Source organism: Syngnathus leptorhynchus, chromosome 11 (genome assembly GCF_054491065.1).
Source record: "Syngnathus leptorhynchus isolate UIUO chromosome 11, UIUO_Slep, whole genome shotgun sequence".
Classification (NCBI taxonomy): domain Eukaryota; kingdom Metazoa; phylum Chordata; class Actinopteri; order Syngnathiformes; family Syngnathidae; genus Syngnathus; species Syngnathus leptorhynchus.
In genome coordinates this window covers 7,340,867-7,358,072 of record NC_141205.1, presented here as the reverse complement: position 1 = coordinate 7,358,072, position 17,206 = coordinate 7,340,867, and the positions used below count along the sequence as shown (strand labels likewise).

General features: G+C 41.0%; 1 protein-coding gene across 3 annotated transcripts; it reads right to left on the bottom strand.

The window, feature by feature from the left end:
* Positions 1 to 1,998: 1,998 nt before the first annotated feature.
* Positions 1,999 to 15,245, bottom strand: fgd5b (FYVE, RhoGEF and PH domain containing 5b). Of its 3 annotated transcripts, none has more exons than XM_085923994.1 (21): positions 15,139 to 15,245; positions 12,421 to 14,536; positions 9,843 to 9,996; positions 9,591 to 9,649; positions 9,484 to 9,514; positions 8,952 to 9,103; positions 8,674 to 8,830; positions 7,742 to 7,832; positions 7,600 to 7,650; positions 6,974 to 7,032; positions 6,633 to 6,704; positions 6,415 to 6,483; positions 5,062 to 5,145; positions 4,754 to 4,833; positions 4,573 to 4,666; positions 4,357 to 4,494; positions 4,168 to 4,270; positions 3,824 to 3,960; positions 3,636 to 3,761; positions 3,382 to 3,539; positions 1,999 to 2,825 (listed from the first exon to the last, which is right to left on the bottom strand). In XM_085923994.1, exons 1-21 carry the CDS (start codon positions 15,146 to 15,148, stop codon positions 2,789 to 2,791), a joined length of 3,978 nt encoding a protein of 1,325 aa, XP_085780120.1. In that variant the 5' UTR covers positions 15,149 to 15,245; the 3' UTR covers positions 1,999 to 2,788. The 3 variants fall into 3 exon arrangements, with proteins under 3 accessions (XP_085780120.1, XP_085780123.1, XP_085780121.1); XM_085923997.1 differs by having other exon boundaries at positions 3,663 to 3,761; XM_085923995.1 differs by having other exon boundaries at positions 7,742 to 7,829.
* Positions 15,246 to 17,206: the final 1,961 nt, after the last annotated feature.

Here is a 17,206-nt window from a genome sequence, read left to right as displayed (position 1 = left end):
ATTCCTTGTACTTTCCAAAGGCAAAAACATATACCTTATACGAATATACCTTTTCAAACACAGACTGAGACAGCCTTTTATATGCAGAATGAGAAAAAATAATAATACAGCATGCACGGTGTGTAGTATGTGCATCAAACACCCACTCATTTATGCTAAAAATAATCAATTTCTTCAAATATATTAATTTGAGTTAAATCGCCTGTCATGCTCGTTTTGCTCAGCTAGCGGGGGATGACAGAATGGTCACATCAGAACTGATAGCGGGAGAATGAGCAGAAGGTTGTGTGGGTTTTCCACGTGTCCTGTGGATGGAAGGAGAATGTTATATTTAAAGATTCTAAGGGAGGTGGAAAAGGTGTAAGACCGCCTTGGTAGCGTGGGCTGCAAAGAGTTTGCAAAGTGGGACATGAGGAGAGCCAGAGAAGGCTTTTCTCTTTGCTTTGCCGCATCTTGTCTGGTAGGTGATGAGCTACACAAGACAAGCCCAAGGCAACATCAATAGTTGTTTCTTTAAATTCCCCACAATCTTTATGTAACCTAATCTTCCAATTCTACCTTGAGGATGTACCACCCACACACTCCAATGAAAGATGACAAGCATTGTGGATGAAGCTGAACAGAGAAAGTCTGGAGCAGGGGTCTTAAACTCAATTTATGTGGGCTCCATTGATGGAGATAGTTTTGGTATACCTGAGCCACATCAAATATTCCACCAAAAAATGGGATCAAGCAAATCTCATCATCTTTTGTTATTTTTTGATTAAACTTTGTAAAGGAGTATTTGTACTTCCACTGAGTATTTCTCACACTATTGTAAATGTGACGTGAGATATCAACCTCCCAAAAACTCACGCTAAAATTCATCTTTTTGTTGTGGCGTCAGTCGTTAATGATTTCAAAGCTGAGCGTATTACAGAGGAATGTGTCCAATGTTGAGTATTCAGTGCATGTGTGTGTGTGTGTGTGTGTGTGTGTGTGTGTGTGTGTGTGTGTGTGTGTGTGTGTGTGTGTGTGTGTGGAGGGCGATTGATTATTTGGTCCTCTCTGCATTGCTTCTCCCTGCGGCAACATGGAAGTGGGCTTGGATGAAGCTGTTGCGGCATGAAGGGGGCGGGGGGCTGTCTACGCATTGCTTTACTAGCCAACAGAGTTTCACTTTGAGAATGCACGATATGCAGCTTGACAACCTGAGTACTATCTCTGAATGAATGTTGACAAAACTAAGTCCGTTACTCACCTAACAGGTGCAAGGTAGGAAAAAAAAAAAAAAAAATGCACTGCATTATATAAAAAGTTGTTTCTAATATTTTGGTTCCCTGATTTAGCAACATAGAACTTAATATGGGGATTTACACCAAAAATGAATTTAATATCGTACTGACAATGGAAAGTGATCATTGAAATCACTGCCAATAAAGATTGCAAAACTAATTTTGTCAGTACTCATTTCCAAAAATTCAATTAAAAGACAAGAAAGGAAAAAAAGAACAGAGTGGCCCTACTTTGCCAACCTCTACCTGCATACAATGCAGGCGTACCTAATGAAGTGTCCAACACATGCAGTGGATTCATGTGACAAGAGCTCACTACAGCAAAAATAAAATATCCCCCAAAAAAAGCAACGGAATGAGGTCTAGACTGAAAAAAAGGAGTGATGAATGATCTGTCCTCTATATAGGACGAGGCTCAACTTTTCAGTAGCTCGAGAAAGAAGGCCTCCTGCTTGACGATATTCTGGGTCAGCGAGCCTCGGGGGGGGGGGGGGGGCGGGGTAGCCGAGAAGCAGAGCAGATGTGGTCTTTTCGCTGGCCGTGTGGCACACCGTTGATGACAAGTGCGGATGTTTTCATATTGTACATGAGGCATGTTCGTGTTCCCCCACTAAGTCAATAAGAGCCTGCAGAACCCTAACCCTAACCCTAAACCAATCATAAACAGGGTGATTCCGATTGTTATTCTCTCATTTCTTTATTTTTCTTCAAATGTTCTTATTTTTTCAGAGGGGGCACCAACAATTTTGTTCAGGTGTATACAACAGAGTAATAATATTGTTGAGTAGATGAATTTATTACCTATTATTATAATTTCATCATTATTTCAATACAGTCTCCACTTTTGATGACATCTTTTTTAGTGTGCCGTGAGATTTTTCTAACATAAATGTTCCTTTTTTCAATAAATGTCGGGCAACACTGCACTAAACTATACAGTACAACAAAATGGTCCACATAAAAACTGTTGAGGAGTATGTATGCTTTCTTTTATGAATTTATAACTTTTCCGATGCAGACTTTTTTTTTTGTATTAGTGCAAAATAAAAAAAAATAAAAAACATCAAATATTACAGTACAAGATTCAGGTGCTTCATTTGATAGAAATGAAAGCAGTCATATTGACGAATAACATCAATGGGAGGATTAAATAATCTAAAAAAAAAGGAGAGCTGTGCATTTCCTCTGCCAGTCTACAAACAGTGACAATAATCCAACATGCTCTGCAGTCAGCCAGTGTGCTACTAGTGATAGAGGTTACGTCACATGACTGGCAAGGTATCTGGGCCAGAGCTTCGTGTGGTGCACAGCATCACACCTGCTACAAGGTTGCAACAGTAAACCAAAAAGTTTCCCCCCCTCACCCCCCACCCGCCACAAAGAACACTGTGTCTTGTACAATACTTTCCTGCAGTATTGGCCGGGGAATTCCCAGTTTGCAGACATAATCAAGTTTTCTTTCCCCTTTTTGGATCACACACTTCTTGTTTTTGGAAGGGTGGAATAATTTGGTCCTATAAAACGGTGGCTTCCTCCATGGCGTTGACCCACCTGTTAGAGAAACAGATTACACATGACGAATAACTCTTTAGAACACCAGAAAAGTAAAACTGCCTGACAAATATTTGTAAACACAGACAAATGACACATTGTTACTTTGAAACAAGCACATAACTTTAAGCCTTAAAATTAGGTGAGTTTAATGCTAACCTAAGATTTCAACACAAAGGGTGGAGCAAAACATATAGACAGACAATATCACAATAGACACAGGCAGACATTATTTTTTCCATGCCAAAAACGAATAACTGCATCTTACTGAGTCACTAATAGTAGTTTTAAAACGTTTTCCTTTGTGACTGATGACATTATACTGCCCCCTGGCGGCCGCAGTGACACCACAAGGAGACGCAGTAATGCCCAAAAGTTTTGATTAAACAATAACTATATATATATATATATATATATATGTATTACTGTTTCATGAAGTATAACATTATGCAGTGATATTCTCCTAATAAAAATACAATTTACAAAAGTATGTGAGTTTTACAATAGGGAAATAATTTTTCAGATTGTTTTGAGATGTATTAATCTTGTTTCTCACCTCTGGGCTGTGAAGTTGTCCTCTGCTCTGAACGTATAATATAAAGTGTTTTTATGATAAAGTTGGAACACATTGGAGGCGTCGTCATCCCCTTGGTAGCTATCTGGTAGCTTGACCGTAAAGCCCAACAAAGGCAAACTTTCCGAAGCCACCTTTTCCTGTACATACCACATCATAATATACTAAACATAACAGCTCACATGCATTTTGGGATGATCTATTCAGGTTGAAGGGGAGTGCGTGTGTCCCCTCACCTCTTGGCCTCTGTAGGTGTAAAGCACCTTGTCTTTCAGGAGGAACCACAATCTCTTCCAGTTCCGCTTGCTCTTCTTGCTACGATGTAGACTGCCGCTAATAGAGCCCTCGTCGGATACGGTCACCTGCGGAAGGACTTTTGCCTTAGGTTTCGTTCTATTTATTATCACTGTGGGGATGGTTGTACCTGGTTGAAGGTGAGCATGCCTTTGCGATGCCTCCAAATGTTTGGAGGGTGAATGCTTTGGAAGACCGAGGAGAGCGGACGAGTGGTTCTACTCACACGAGGGCTGCTCTTGGCCGAGAGGCCACGAGGGTCCTCTCCTGCAAGGTAGAAATAATTTGATGTCAAAATGTAATTGAAGATTCACTTTTTTTAAAAACGATGCAGATTTGTAAAACATAAAACAACAGTACATCTAATAACGTTCTGTGATTCCACAGCGCCTCTAGTGTTCATATTAAAAAACGCAGGTCTAAGCCTTATGTCACATATGAGAAAAATAATTGTAATAGTGTGAATTTTGGCACCTCTCTTCCTGAGCTCATTGTAGCAGTGGTCACACACTTTGGCCATACGTTCCTTCATGTACTTGAGTGGATATCTATTCTTGGAGCAGCTCCTGCAAACAATCTGTAGCAGCGGGAGAGCACCACGGGGAGCATGGATTTATTATCTGCACTGTTATTACTTGGCATATTATTTGCATTGCCACTCACCCTCCCGCAGCTGTGGCAGTGATGTCTACGCAAAGTCAGGCTGAAATCCGACGTGCAGTTCATACACATCATCACTTGAGATACTGGGACGAGTGTGGGGGGTTTTTCGCCTAAGGTGAAACGCAGATGATCTCTGGCCTGGCCACACATAAAAAAACATTGGTGAGTTCATCCGATTTTGTTGCATAGTATAGTGAAGGATTAAAAATTGCTTACTTCTGAGCAGTTGCTGAACGGCACGGCTCCTCGGTTGTGTTCGCTCACGGTGTGACTCAAAGTGTAAAACCAGTCCTCACTTTCGATGAAGGAGCTGTCGAATAATACACACCAGCAGAATATTAGGGATAACACCAAATTGCATTGGTTATCATTGTAAGGAAGATCAACTATCTGTCACCTTGCAGACAAGGTGATGGAGATGTCATTCCCCTCCATCCTCAGAGCATGTTGGACATTTTCGATGATTGGTTTACTGACCTGGGCAATTGAGCCATAATGTCATGAAAGGAACAAACCACTTTTAATTCATTCATTCATTAAAAATCCTATTTCTTCACTCAACCATAAAAACAAAAAACATGAATTCAAAAATAAGTTCAATATATTTATGTGATCCTTTTTTTTTTATTAGATACGGTTAATTTTATCAAGCTTTTTTTCACCTAATATAAATTCCATTATAGACAATAGAATATTTCTTTTTACCTTCAAGCCGGTAAGTGACAAAGTGTTCTTCAATCTGTATTTTCCATCCTGTTGCGGGTAAGTGTAAAGTAACATGTCGTTCATCTATAAACACAGAAATGATAATAAGTCAGGTGGAAAAAAAAATGTTTCACGCAATTGAAATAAATGTTCAAATATATTTCAAATGTTGTAAGGGAAGCTATTCTCCATTAGGTGGCAATGTCAGCACATCTTATTGACATGTACCTGTAGCTTGCACACTGAAATTTAGGACTCTAATTTCCACTCAATACATTATCATTGTGAGCTTTTGTAACGTAATAAAAATGTATCGACTGCGCTATTAACATCTACATTATATCAAGTGAACTTGGGTTTTCGGGTGATGAAATTGGAGCCCTGGCAGGCATGTTTTATGACGCAGCCATTCATAAAAGCTGATAAAACTTGATGACCGTCAAAGGTGGAAACACCAGCAGGGTAGAAGACAGACACTACACATTTTTTATGAGATTTTTTTTTAGTGTTTTGGCAACTTGACAACATATTAAAAGCAACTTGCAGAAAGGAATTTTAATGTTGGTATCATTTGTCTAAAATTTGCGCAAAGAGACGTGACTAGCAGACGAAAAAACATGTCAGCTGACACGGTTATGGTTCTTTAAGGTCATTTTACTCTCCGATTCTAAGGAGGTGCTTTTTGGTCTTCCCTCTGCTGTCATTCTTTTTTTAAGTGTCTCAGGAAGTCAGAATCCAGAAACATCCTGTCAGGAAACCCTGCTCTTAATAGAGCAGTCTGCGTGGAGAAATAGGCCAGACGGGAAAAGCTCTTTGTATTATTATTTGCATTATAAAGAAAACTGTTATTAGGCATACAGTAATGCAAAAAAGAACACTGTCATAAAATAATCACATTTTATTTAAATTAAATGTATTGACTTAAATGTAATAAGTGTGAATAATTGAATTTATAGAATAAAACATTTGATCATGATGAAGTCATTGTGTGGGTCCTTCTAGTGTTGTCTTGGTCAATATGAGGCAAAAGAAAATACATATACATAATACGCAAAGAGTAATATATTCATCATTTTTCAGACAGGATAAAGAAGATATTATTGTCAGTATTGCTATTTTGTCTGTTCATGTGTATTGCTGCACTATTTGTATTCAGACATCCATTGCAGGTTGAAGACGCCACAACAGAGCTGCTATTCATTAGCCTGGGTAGTGTGTTTTGTATTGTGCGTTAGCATTAAGCTAATGGATTACCCTAAGTGATGTGGATGTTTTAAATACACGAGCTTTGCTTTACCGCTGACTGTACAAAGCAATGTAAATGTTAGTATGTGTTTGACTGAGCTTGTTTACCAAAAACAGGTGGCGAGGCTGTCGGCTCCTCCTGCTGACCTTCATCAAGGTGCCCTCCTTCACAAAAACCTGACACCAAAAAACACAATTAATAGTGATTCCTGTTTTTAATATTGTTTCAAGCGAACAGGGAATTCCCAGCTGAGTGACTTTGGAAAGGACAAAAGGGGGTGTGGCTCAGTACGGACTGAAACAATGCAATGTTACGAGAATCATACCCGACCAGGCTGTAGCAGGTCCCGCTGGCCGTGAACACTATACTCGATGTTGACTAAGCGCAGCAAGTTTTCCTAACACACACAAATGGAAAATGAGGCAATGACATAGAGCTTTGCACCAAGGAGGTATTTGTCAACATGCAAATGGGAGTGCGGCAATAAATGCAAATAATAATAAATAAATCAACCACTTCAATGCAACAAATCTCTTCTGCTCAGATCATATTGGGAAATTGGATTTAAAACAATAAGCGACACGCAGCACATAGAATAAACAACATTTGTCACCAGTATTTGATTAAATCACAAATCATCATGGAAAAACAAGACATTATACTCACCCCATGTCTTAAACTGTCATTCGCCTGGTCTGCGATATCTGCCACGATCACAACAGCAGCTGAATGAAGTCAAGTAAAAAAAAGAAAAGGGGGGGGGGGGGGTTGAAATTATATGTCATGCCTGCATTAAACTTTTTTTTTTTACCCACTAGGGAATAAAGCTAAAGGTTATCTTTGATTGTCTGGGTTTGGTCAGGTCCATGCCTCATTTTTCCTCTGTGTGGGTCATGTTTGAAATCTAAATTGCAAACTCTATCTTACTATTGTTGTAGTTGGCAGTGTTGATGAACTGCACCAAAGTAACAAAAATAACCAAACTATTGGTATCTGTTCTCAGGTCTACGAGCACAATGACAAAGCGGCTCTCCCTCGAAGATTCTTTTATGCATGAAGCACCTTGTTTACTTGTTCACTGCCACTGTGATGATTTCCAGTCATTGCAAAAAAAATGACCACCTTCTTCCTAGTAAAGTCATCTAAATTGGCTCTCTCAAGGCCACCTCTCCATGCCAAATGGAATAAATTGTCCATAAAGTCATGGACAACAAACAAACTGAGGATAGTAAGACTCCCTTGTGAGCAACAGCTTGTGTCCACATTGGCTTTATTCAGCATGTTTATTATACCTTGGGTGTCCTCATATTCTTGCGAATCAGGGGAGAGGTTGTTCAAGTAATCTGAAAGCAAGAGTGGCAATAAGTTGACATATAGAATAAAAAAAAGTGAAGATATTCTTTTTTTGTTTGTTTCTTTTTAAAGTGTAGTCACCTGTAAGGATCATGCGGTATTGAGCCACACGCACGATCACCTGCAAGAGTTGTTGCTTTAGAGAAACTTTTTGCCCAGATGGATTCTGCTGCTATGAACAAAAAAAAAAAAAAACAGCCTCTCTGTTAGAATATCCCATTAAATTTGGATCATTTGCAAAAGACAAAACTTCCGTTTATACTGATTTTCTTGCGGGGTGGATTATCTGCCATAGCATAAAAGTAAAGGAAAGGCAGCAAGGGAGTGACAAACCATTCTTCATGGTCAAAAGACCTTTACAATACAGGAAAGTCAGTTTGCAAGTGAATGTCCAAATGTCAACTGCATTAAAAGCAAGCTGTTACTGAACCACGGAAGAAAAAACGCACAGTTGAGTGCTGCCCTTTGACGGTCTGGAGGAAATTCAATTTGAGTTTTTGGTGTAGCAAGGAGGGATGCATTTTGTTTTATTATGAAGGTGCTCAGCCACGGATGGGCAACATATGGCCCGGGGGCCACATAAGGCCTGCTCTGTCCAGCCTGGTACTGTTGTCAAAATGTAGTCATTTTTCCTAAAAATGGTGAATTCAATTTTTTTTTCATTTTTAATTGTCTTTTATTGTAAATAATTGTGGTAAAAAAATTCCCTTGATCTAAAAATTACAGAAGCCTAGAACAAGATACATTTGGATTTTTCTTTCATTTTTAATTGTCTTTTATTATAAATAATTGTAGTAAAAAAAATTCCCTTGATCTAAAAATTACAGAAGCCTAGAACAAGATATATTTGGATTTTTTTGTAACTGTCAGAAATTGGACAGTTGTCATGATTTTATCCCACCCAATATCTCCTTAAAGCTCAATTTCAGATTGTGTTGATAATAATAATAATAATACATATACATATAATAATAGGCCAATATTTGTTGTTTACGTGTCAGCAATGCACTGACCTCAAACTTTTGGACGATGGCCGCAAAAGCAGCTGAGGTTCGACAGCTCTCCTCCAGCAGGTTCATACTTCGGTCGTAATGCCCGATGTAGGTGGTGAAGAGCAAGAACTCTGCCTTCCTGGAGAGGAAGATGTCTGCGATCCTCTGGCTCTCCTCCCTACATTGACAAACAAACAAAGAGTGTCAAGCTGTCTGGGCGCTATTGCTACAATACGTGCGATGGAGGATGTGAAAATTCACTTTAGGGGTGACAAATGTAGTCATTTGAACGGTCTCACCAGTGCCGAGTTCGATTCTCCAGCTCGGTGAGGATGGTGCGGTGCAGCAAGTAAACGTCGGGCAATTCGTTGAGAATCTCGCAAAGTCTTTTTTCTTCCAGAACCGGCTCTCCATCATCCGTCACAGCGGTCCCAACTGCTTCCCGAAAGTCCTTGCGGCACAAAAGGGATGGCTTATTTGAAAAAAGGTACAGCCTCTTCATTAAGAAATGTCCAATTAAGACGCAAATTTCTTTGGGATATTTTCACCTCCTCTGTCTGTGGGGAGTTTGGTTCATTAAGCTAACTAGTGGAATTAAAAGGAAGTGAAACAACCTCACTCGTTAAGCCCTCATTAAGAAAATGAAGCAAACATTGGTAATGAGTCTCTTCTAATGTCCCTAAATGATAGCAAAGGAAAAATAAAAAGTACTTTCATGTTGGCATCTGGGAATATGTCCACATTTCCGACACTTTGCATTCTAAGCACAGTGGAAATTACGATGGGGGGGTTTAAAACAAGAGAAAATAAATAAATTGATCCGTCACTTACTTCCTGTAGAAGCTTGAGTGCTTTCACATGTCTATAAACAGAAAAAAAAACAGATTGATTTACGCAGAAAGACACAATTGTGTTTGAATAATGATGAGCTAACTTACAGTCTCTCGCTGTCCAGCAGATCCATCGCGATGTAAAAAGCTCGGGATCGTCCGTCCATCTGTCAAAGGTTGTCATATGGATTGTAACATTTAAAGTATTACAAGCCCTACCTAGAAGTATGAAATGCATTTTGGCCCCCCTTCTAACATATTATGCACCATAAGCTGCCATAAAATGTAAATAACGACCGTGTCCGTGGCCCATTGACCCTGATAAATAAAAATCTGTTGTTGCTCTTCGTCCAAACGTACCTGTCTATCATAGTTGCTTTCGCCACCAGCATCTTCCTCCTCTGAGGTACGTCCGGCATCTTCATCAGCTCTTGTGGGTCCATTGACAGAATTGGATGACACGTTTTGCGGACCAGCAGCGAGTGAACACACTTGGTAGACTTCTGTCGAGGCGCTGCAAATGTATCAGCAGAAATATTTCAACCATTTTCCCATAACTCTTTCATTAATCCCATTAGATGTGCCTAATGAAGTGTCCAGTGGGTGTAGTGACTAACATGCTTTAATTTGAGAATAAATCAAAAACATTTTTATTAGCCTTCCAGGTCCTTTGTTATCCCCTATGTTGAAATATCGCCACAATAAACATTCTGAGTGTTGGAAGCGAGCGTGAATAGTTGAAACGTTGCAGCTTTACTGCGACCAATAAAGTGGCCTCAGCAAGGCCCGGAGTGACAAGAGCACTCAAAGCGAGTCTGCTGGTCCTCCTCTACAGGGAGAGCTGGATGTATGTTGCTGACTAGCTGCAACTCGACGGGGAGCGTACACCGTATGCAAATAAAATGCCTCTTTACATTTCGCCGGTGATGCAACGGTGATCACGACAAGCATGGTTTGATTTCAACCCTGCTGAGATGCAAATGAGCGACATATGAACGACATATGTGAGCATCATTACGGCGCCGCGGATCATTAGTGAAATTCAGTCTTTGGATGAGGTACAAGAGGTTGCGTGAAGCTCAAACCACATTTCGTCAGCTTCTATATTTGTCTGATTCGCTCACGTCTCAAATGTGGACACGGAGCAAAACATATTGCCATAAAATTTGTAAGGGGAGACAAACTATTCATTCTCCGTCCGTTTGAGGTTCATGGCTGATTAGGTTAGTTGCAGTGATAGCTTCCAAAGCAGCTGTTGATAGGATGCTTGCAGGCAATTGCGCGGCTGAGCACAGAACTTTCTAGTACACTTCATAAACTACACAATGGGGGAAAAAAATCGTTAATTGACCTGCGTGTGACCTGACGAGAGTTTTGAGATTTTTTTTGCACTTCAAAAATGAGCCAAACTGAGGACAAGATGGCAGGAACTCAAACACATACCACAAGTAGCAGTTTGGCAGATAGTGAATAATTTGTCAAAAAAAGAGGCTCGATTGTCGTAGTGTTATAAATAACTCCTTTAGCAAAATAGATTTGAACACAAACACTGCAGCAACACACGAAGACATAATATAAGAATACTCCTACAAACCTATTCTTTATCCTCTGCCAAAAATATGACTGGAGCTGAGTGACGCGTCTTCTTCATATGTGTTTTTGTGTCTGTACTGACCCCTGGTGGCCACGGCAGTTACGAATTCGGCCTTTTTCAGTCATTTCAGTGGAGAAAAATGCTAGAAGTCGCAAGTCAAGGCATCACTGTATTTAACTGAATTAACAGAATCTCCAGTTTGCCGTACAAACACATGTATAGATTTGTTTAATCGATGATTCGAAATTATCCAAAGATTTAAATGGGAGTTTGAGTGGTTGAGCTATAAAAATTGGAAGCATCAACCTGAAATGCATGCATGACCAATTGTCTTGTATTCAAACCAATTGATGTGTCTGCACTACTCATTTGAGACCCTGTGATTTGTTTTCCATGTGCAGACAAATCACGCGACCGAGAAGAAGACAGCGAAATGCAAAGAAGATACAATCTCATGTTTCTGTGCAAACAACCAAAAAGAGAAACGGCTCCAAAACGTTGCGTCTATTAATCATTCCAAGTGGACTGTGTGAAGGCACGGCCAACAGAAATGGAGTGGTGGTGGTGGGGGGCGTTAATGTCAGCACAGCATGGCTGATTATTCCAATAAATGCTCTTTCAGCTATTTGTCTCACACACATGATCTATGAATGACATTTTCGCAACAGTGTTTCTACGTGAAGTGGAATTACAAATAGTACAGCATCCTTGTGCACACGTTGGAGCAATGTCACAATATTTATGCAGAGCGTCGCCTGATGCTGAACACGAATAACATGCAGCGGGATTTTAGAAGAATTTATAAGAAAAGACGAACACTTGAGAGCGGGCGGGGTCTTTTTCAGGCGGGATGAGCTTCACAAGGATAAAATCCCTCAAACATTTTTTAAACTTTATATTTGGGGATGATTTCAAGAGACGTTTAGCTGAATATTTTTTTTTAAATATAGAAAATATTAGATGTTTTCAAATGTTTCAGATGTTTTCATGCATGTTCAAAAGAATTAATATTCAGTATTGCCTTTTTTTTTATTCCCTGACGAAAATCAATTGTAGTTCTCTTGCTATTCTATGAATTGCAGACTTTTGTATGACAACTCAGACTTAATAAGCAGAAAATAATCAGATTAAACCGAAGTCACACAAGACCTCATCATACATTATCCAGCAAGAAATAATTAATTTTCAGATTAGGGGCTTATTTTTTTTTCCCCACTAAACTTCAACAAAGCGCGTTAAGAGAAGAAAAAGACTAAGAAGGTACTGTACATAAAGTGCTGCATACCAGGGGGGAATTAGTGTAAATTAGCAGACTCCCAGTCAAAATATGTGCCATGAACTCACCTCTCTGCTTCCTGTTGAGCTGACTTGACCTTGACATCAAAACCAGGGAGGCTGCTCATGTCCACGTAACCGTCAGTCTCATTGGCAGACGACAGCACCCGCGTGGGACGCTCAAAGAAGTCGCCCAAAGGCAGCGGTCGCACGGCTCTCCACTGCGGGACTTGAACGTTCTCGTAGTCCGAGTTAACGGCGGGAACATTTTCATAGTCCGAGGTATCGGCATTGGGGAAGGAGATGGAGCGAGGTTTGGTGAGGGGCAGTGGCGAGAAAGGCACACGGGAGCGCTCCTCAAAGGATTCCACCCGTACCACGCTGCGATTGAGGAAGGCCACCGAGCTTCCTGTTCTTGTGCCGTTCGGGTAGAACAGGAAAGCGGGTGCCGTCTCGGGTGACGCTTGGCAAGCAGAACGCTGAAGGAGCCGCGGAGAACTAGCGACGCTACGCCGATCCAGATCCGGCAGTCTGTTGGGTGTCAGGTGGCTGGACTCGGATTCAGATGAGGACTGGTTAGATGACTTGCTTTCCTCTTTCCGTCTAAACTTGAGCATCAGGAAGCGCTTAATAGAAGATTTCTTCTTTCGGTTTTTCTCCGAAGAGTCCGTGTCGGTGAGGAGCGAGGGTGAACTCTTGGTGATGGGTCTCTTGGTGATGTAGGCCAGCTCAAAAGGCGGCGGGATGTCCACGACAGACGTGGGGGTCGACAAGCCGCTGGACGACAACGGCGTGCATCTGGAGAACCTCCCGCAAGGCGAGCCTTCTGTGTTTCTGTGAGGACAACCGGGGGTGGACGTGGAGGACGAAGGATACAAGGGGAGATAGTGAGGTTTGGGGTAGCTCTTCAACATGGGACTACTGCTCAACACGGGTCCTCTCTGACTGAACCTGGGTCCGTATACGAGGCGCCCTCCCGCCTCGCTGTTCATGTGATGTGACAGCGAGCGAGAACGTATTCCCGATGAGCTCCGGCTCAAAGGAAAGACATTCTCACCCTCTGAGCTATCATCTCCCGGATCCTCGTAGAGGTGGTCGTCGCCCGTGTCCGGATCGATGATGTCATCGCCCAAAGCGTGCCCGAAGAAGTCCGATTTTCCTGGTACTTGGTTTCCCGTGAAAGATGACGGGGTGTCGGAGTTGCAGAGCAGATGAAATTTAGGTTGGCAGTACAAACGATTTAACAAGGCATCTAATCTTTGTTCTTCACTTGTCATGGATTTACTCCTCTGGTAGCCTTTTTGGCCTTGACACCTGTGGTCACCTTGCCTCAATGGCGAACGTGGACTGGCTGGTACATCACAAGCTTTATTCTGATTTGGGATCATCTCTTTCTTGATAATGTCCTCTGGAGATACATAATAAGGCTCGTGAGTTTGACGGTCTTCCGTGTGCTTTTTAGCTTCACCGCAGATCCACTTCTGGTCACCCAATGGAATGTTGTGGTCTTCCTCAATTGCGCTGAGCTCCAGCTTTGCACTATTTTCATGGTCAACCTTAAGGGCCATACAGGGAATTCCATTATTAGGAGTGGATGCTTGTTGACCTGGTTCACGAAGGACATCATTAGTGAGAGACTCAGCCGTGTCATCCACCTCTTCCCGCCTCGGCGCCATCTTCTCCATCCCGGCCCCTTTTTCTTCATCCACGCTGTTAACGGAAACGTCTCCCACGGAGAGGCCGTCCGTGTCAGCCAGCGCCTCGCCCGCATCTTCGTCCATGTCCTCCGTCACATCCGTGGTGTCGATCATCTCCGAGTCGGTGGTGAGCCGGTCCTCGCTGGTCCACAGCGTGTCCAGGGAGTCCAGTTCATCGGTGAGGGCGCTGTCCGTTAGTCTCCAGTCCTCGTCCATCTTGGACGCCACCTCTTCCTCGTCATCCTGTTGGTTCTCACTTAAAGTTTGTCTTTGTGATGACGCTTCACGGTGGTTAGAAAATGTCTCTCCATTGAGAACCCCGTTAATGTATCCCTCTGCGATACCTGATCGTAGTTCCCTGGAATGAAGCTTCAGGATAGGTTTGCGGGCAACAGAAGGTTTGGGACCCCTGGCTGAGGACATGAACGTCACATGGGAGGGACAAGCAAGCGTTGGCTTTGGAGCCACACAGGGCTTGTTGGTGCAATCTGAGGGAACAACAGGAAAAGGAAATGGTAAGCTGATTAAAAATAGGATATGGCTCATTCGAGGGGTGTCCCTGAAACGTCAAATTGTATTCATGAGAAAAAGGTTTTGTGCTACTATCAAGTTTTAAAGTGTACATTTGGTCCTTTTGGTATATTTTGAGAATGCTTGTCCACCCTTTGGAAGAACAATAATGGAAGGGATTTCCCTGAGTTGGCTTCCTGTGATTCAAAGTCCCTTAAAGCAACTGCTCATGCATTTAGAATGCAACCACAGTACTGTATCGTTATGTATTAGACAGTGACAAATGTACAGCAAAAAAAATAAAAAAATCTTGAATGTAGCTATATGTGATGAATGTGATTCATTTTGCAAACATGAACACTCTCAGCTTTGCTCATTTCCATTTAAAAACAACTCAAGCGACTATGTATTAAATTCATTGACAATTGTAAGCAGAATGGACGTAAAGCAACGAGTTGAGAAATATTTCATCTTTATCTATAGCGCTGGAAAAAAATAATAATGAAAAGAAATACTTAAGAACTTAGTAGTCTAGTTGATGATCGTATCATTTAAAAGATCGTTCATTGAATCTTCTTACCTGTGTTCATTTTGACGAATCGAACATGTCGTCCACAGAAGCAGCTTCAGGTGCACTCAAATATCGCTAAAAGGATGCATCAAGTGCTCAAGTGACGTTTATTTATTTTATTTTTTTTATTACGGTGGGCAAAAAACTCAGCTGGTGTTTGCTGGGTCCTCGCCATTCAAGTGACGCTCCCGCTCTCAATGGCCACACACACACAAACTTCGCCTGAGTGTGTGTGTGTGCGTGTGTGCAGGAGTGTGTGGAAACGGTGAGCTCAACTAAAGTAGAAATGTTATTTATTATCCTGCAAAAAAATCAACCAATTATTATTATTATTATTATTATTATTATTATTATTATTATTATTATAGATGACAAGACTGAAGTTCACATCATAAATTTGTGGAGAACAACAAAAAGTTCCAATGAGCTGTTGAAGCATCTTTACTTGTAGCAGTTGCATTTAAAATAATCCAGGAAGAAGCAACATCAACCAACATACATGCTACAATGGCATGCCATATGTGTTTGCATAACATGCTTTCCTAATCCATTCCCATTTTTCCCATAGAAACGTTTACAAATACACATCTGACAGTCAGATTAGCAAACAAGCACCTACATAACAGGAAGCTGCTCTCCCTGTTTCCTGAACAAACAAATCTCACATTGCTACTGACATGACCTTTACATGTAAACAACTTTAAATGCACTTATGGCTGACTGGCACATTTGTTTGTTTGTTGTTCTTTTTCCAGTATGGATTGTGCTTGAAACAAATGAAACCTTTCCCGAAGGCATTAGCTCCATATATTTCACTCATCGGCTAAATCTCCGCAAATGCATTAATCCTTTACTATGGCTTTAAACAGCAGTGTCAGAGTTGGGTTTATTGGCAGTCATAACATTTGACACCCCCCCCATTGGCTGATGCAATCATTTTATACTATATTATTAATAATCTGTTATCCTTGAAACAGAAGAGTGAGAACACACCCTCCCTGGGAACAGTCTTCACTCCAAAGAGGAACAGGAAACAGAGGATGTACTTCCTGCGGCAGCTGAACAAGTGCAAGCCCACCAGTGAGGTCATCATCATCATCTTTTATGTACACATTGTACTACCTGGTCCACCTTATTGCGTGTAAATACTTCCAACGTGATGATAATGACATAAGACATCTCATGATAATGGAATGGAATCAAATCTGGAAAGGAATAAAATGAGTCTCCTATCAAATTGTACGTCATTCGATGGGATAAAGTGTTGCTAAGTGTGTCAAGTGCTCAAAACAAATATCACGACTCGATTAAAGGTAGTCTCCTGTTTGCGTCAGGCGAGGGCTTAAAAAAGGAACTCCATCTTGATATACCTTTTCCTTTCACTGTTTTGCTGTTTTTCACTCAAACTGGAGCAGGGAGAACCACCTTATAAGATAAGAATGATCCCCCCCAGGGTCTCACATTTTCAAGTAGACAGCCAATGAAATTTCACTTTTTCAAATATGAAATTCAACTACTTTGTAAACCTGCATCTGTGAGCGAAGCATCAATTATTTTTTTCCAAATGTGACATTGCAATTAAAACTACAGAAGTAGATTCACACATATGCCATTCATTCATTTGCATAAAGTCGCTATATTTATTTGATCCATTATCAAGCTCATTAATTCCCCCACTGAAATAAATGACAATCAAGAATACTATAAATCTGTTTCTGCCCCCCCCCCCCCCAAAAAAACAAGATATGCCTTTGAGTATTATTTGTCTATATGTGTTGCTCCACTATGTGTGTTCAAGTATTTCCTGCTTAGAGAAATCCAAACATTTAAACTTAGCAGGACAATAGCTTTCCGCACAAAAAGTATATTCGAAAGCTGTGTTTACGAATTTCTTTGGACAGCAACTTAACAAGCCAATAGTCAACAGTCTAAATTTTGTTGGCCTTCACAGGGAGAAAATGCAGCTGGGAGGTTGTTTGTGCTCTGTCAGGTCATGTGTACAATGGCTTGTCTTCTTACAAAGGAAAAGTGGGAAAGAAAAAAAAAAAAATAAGATTGACAATGTGATGTGTGTGGG

What these genes read in the sequence shown, in the direction of transcription:
- fgd5b (XM_085923994.1), bottom strand. An exon ending in GAGAATCGAACTCGGCACTG is followed by an intron (nt 8,831 to 8,951) that starts GTGAGACCGTTC and finishes TTGTCAATGTAG; the next exon opens with GGAGGAGAGCCAGAGGATCG. An exon ending in TCCATCACCTTGTCTGCAAG is followed by an intron (nt 4,667 to 4,753) that starts GTGACAGATAGT and finishes ATTATTCGACAG; the next exon opens with CTCCTTCATCGAAAGTGAGG.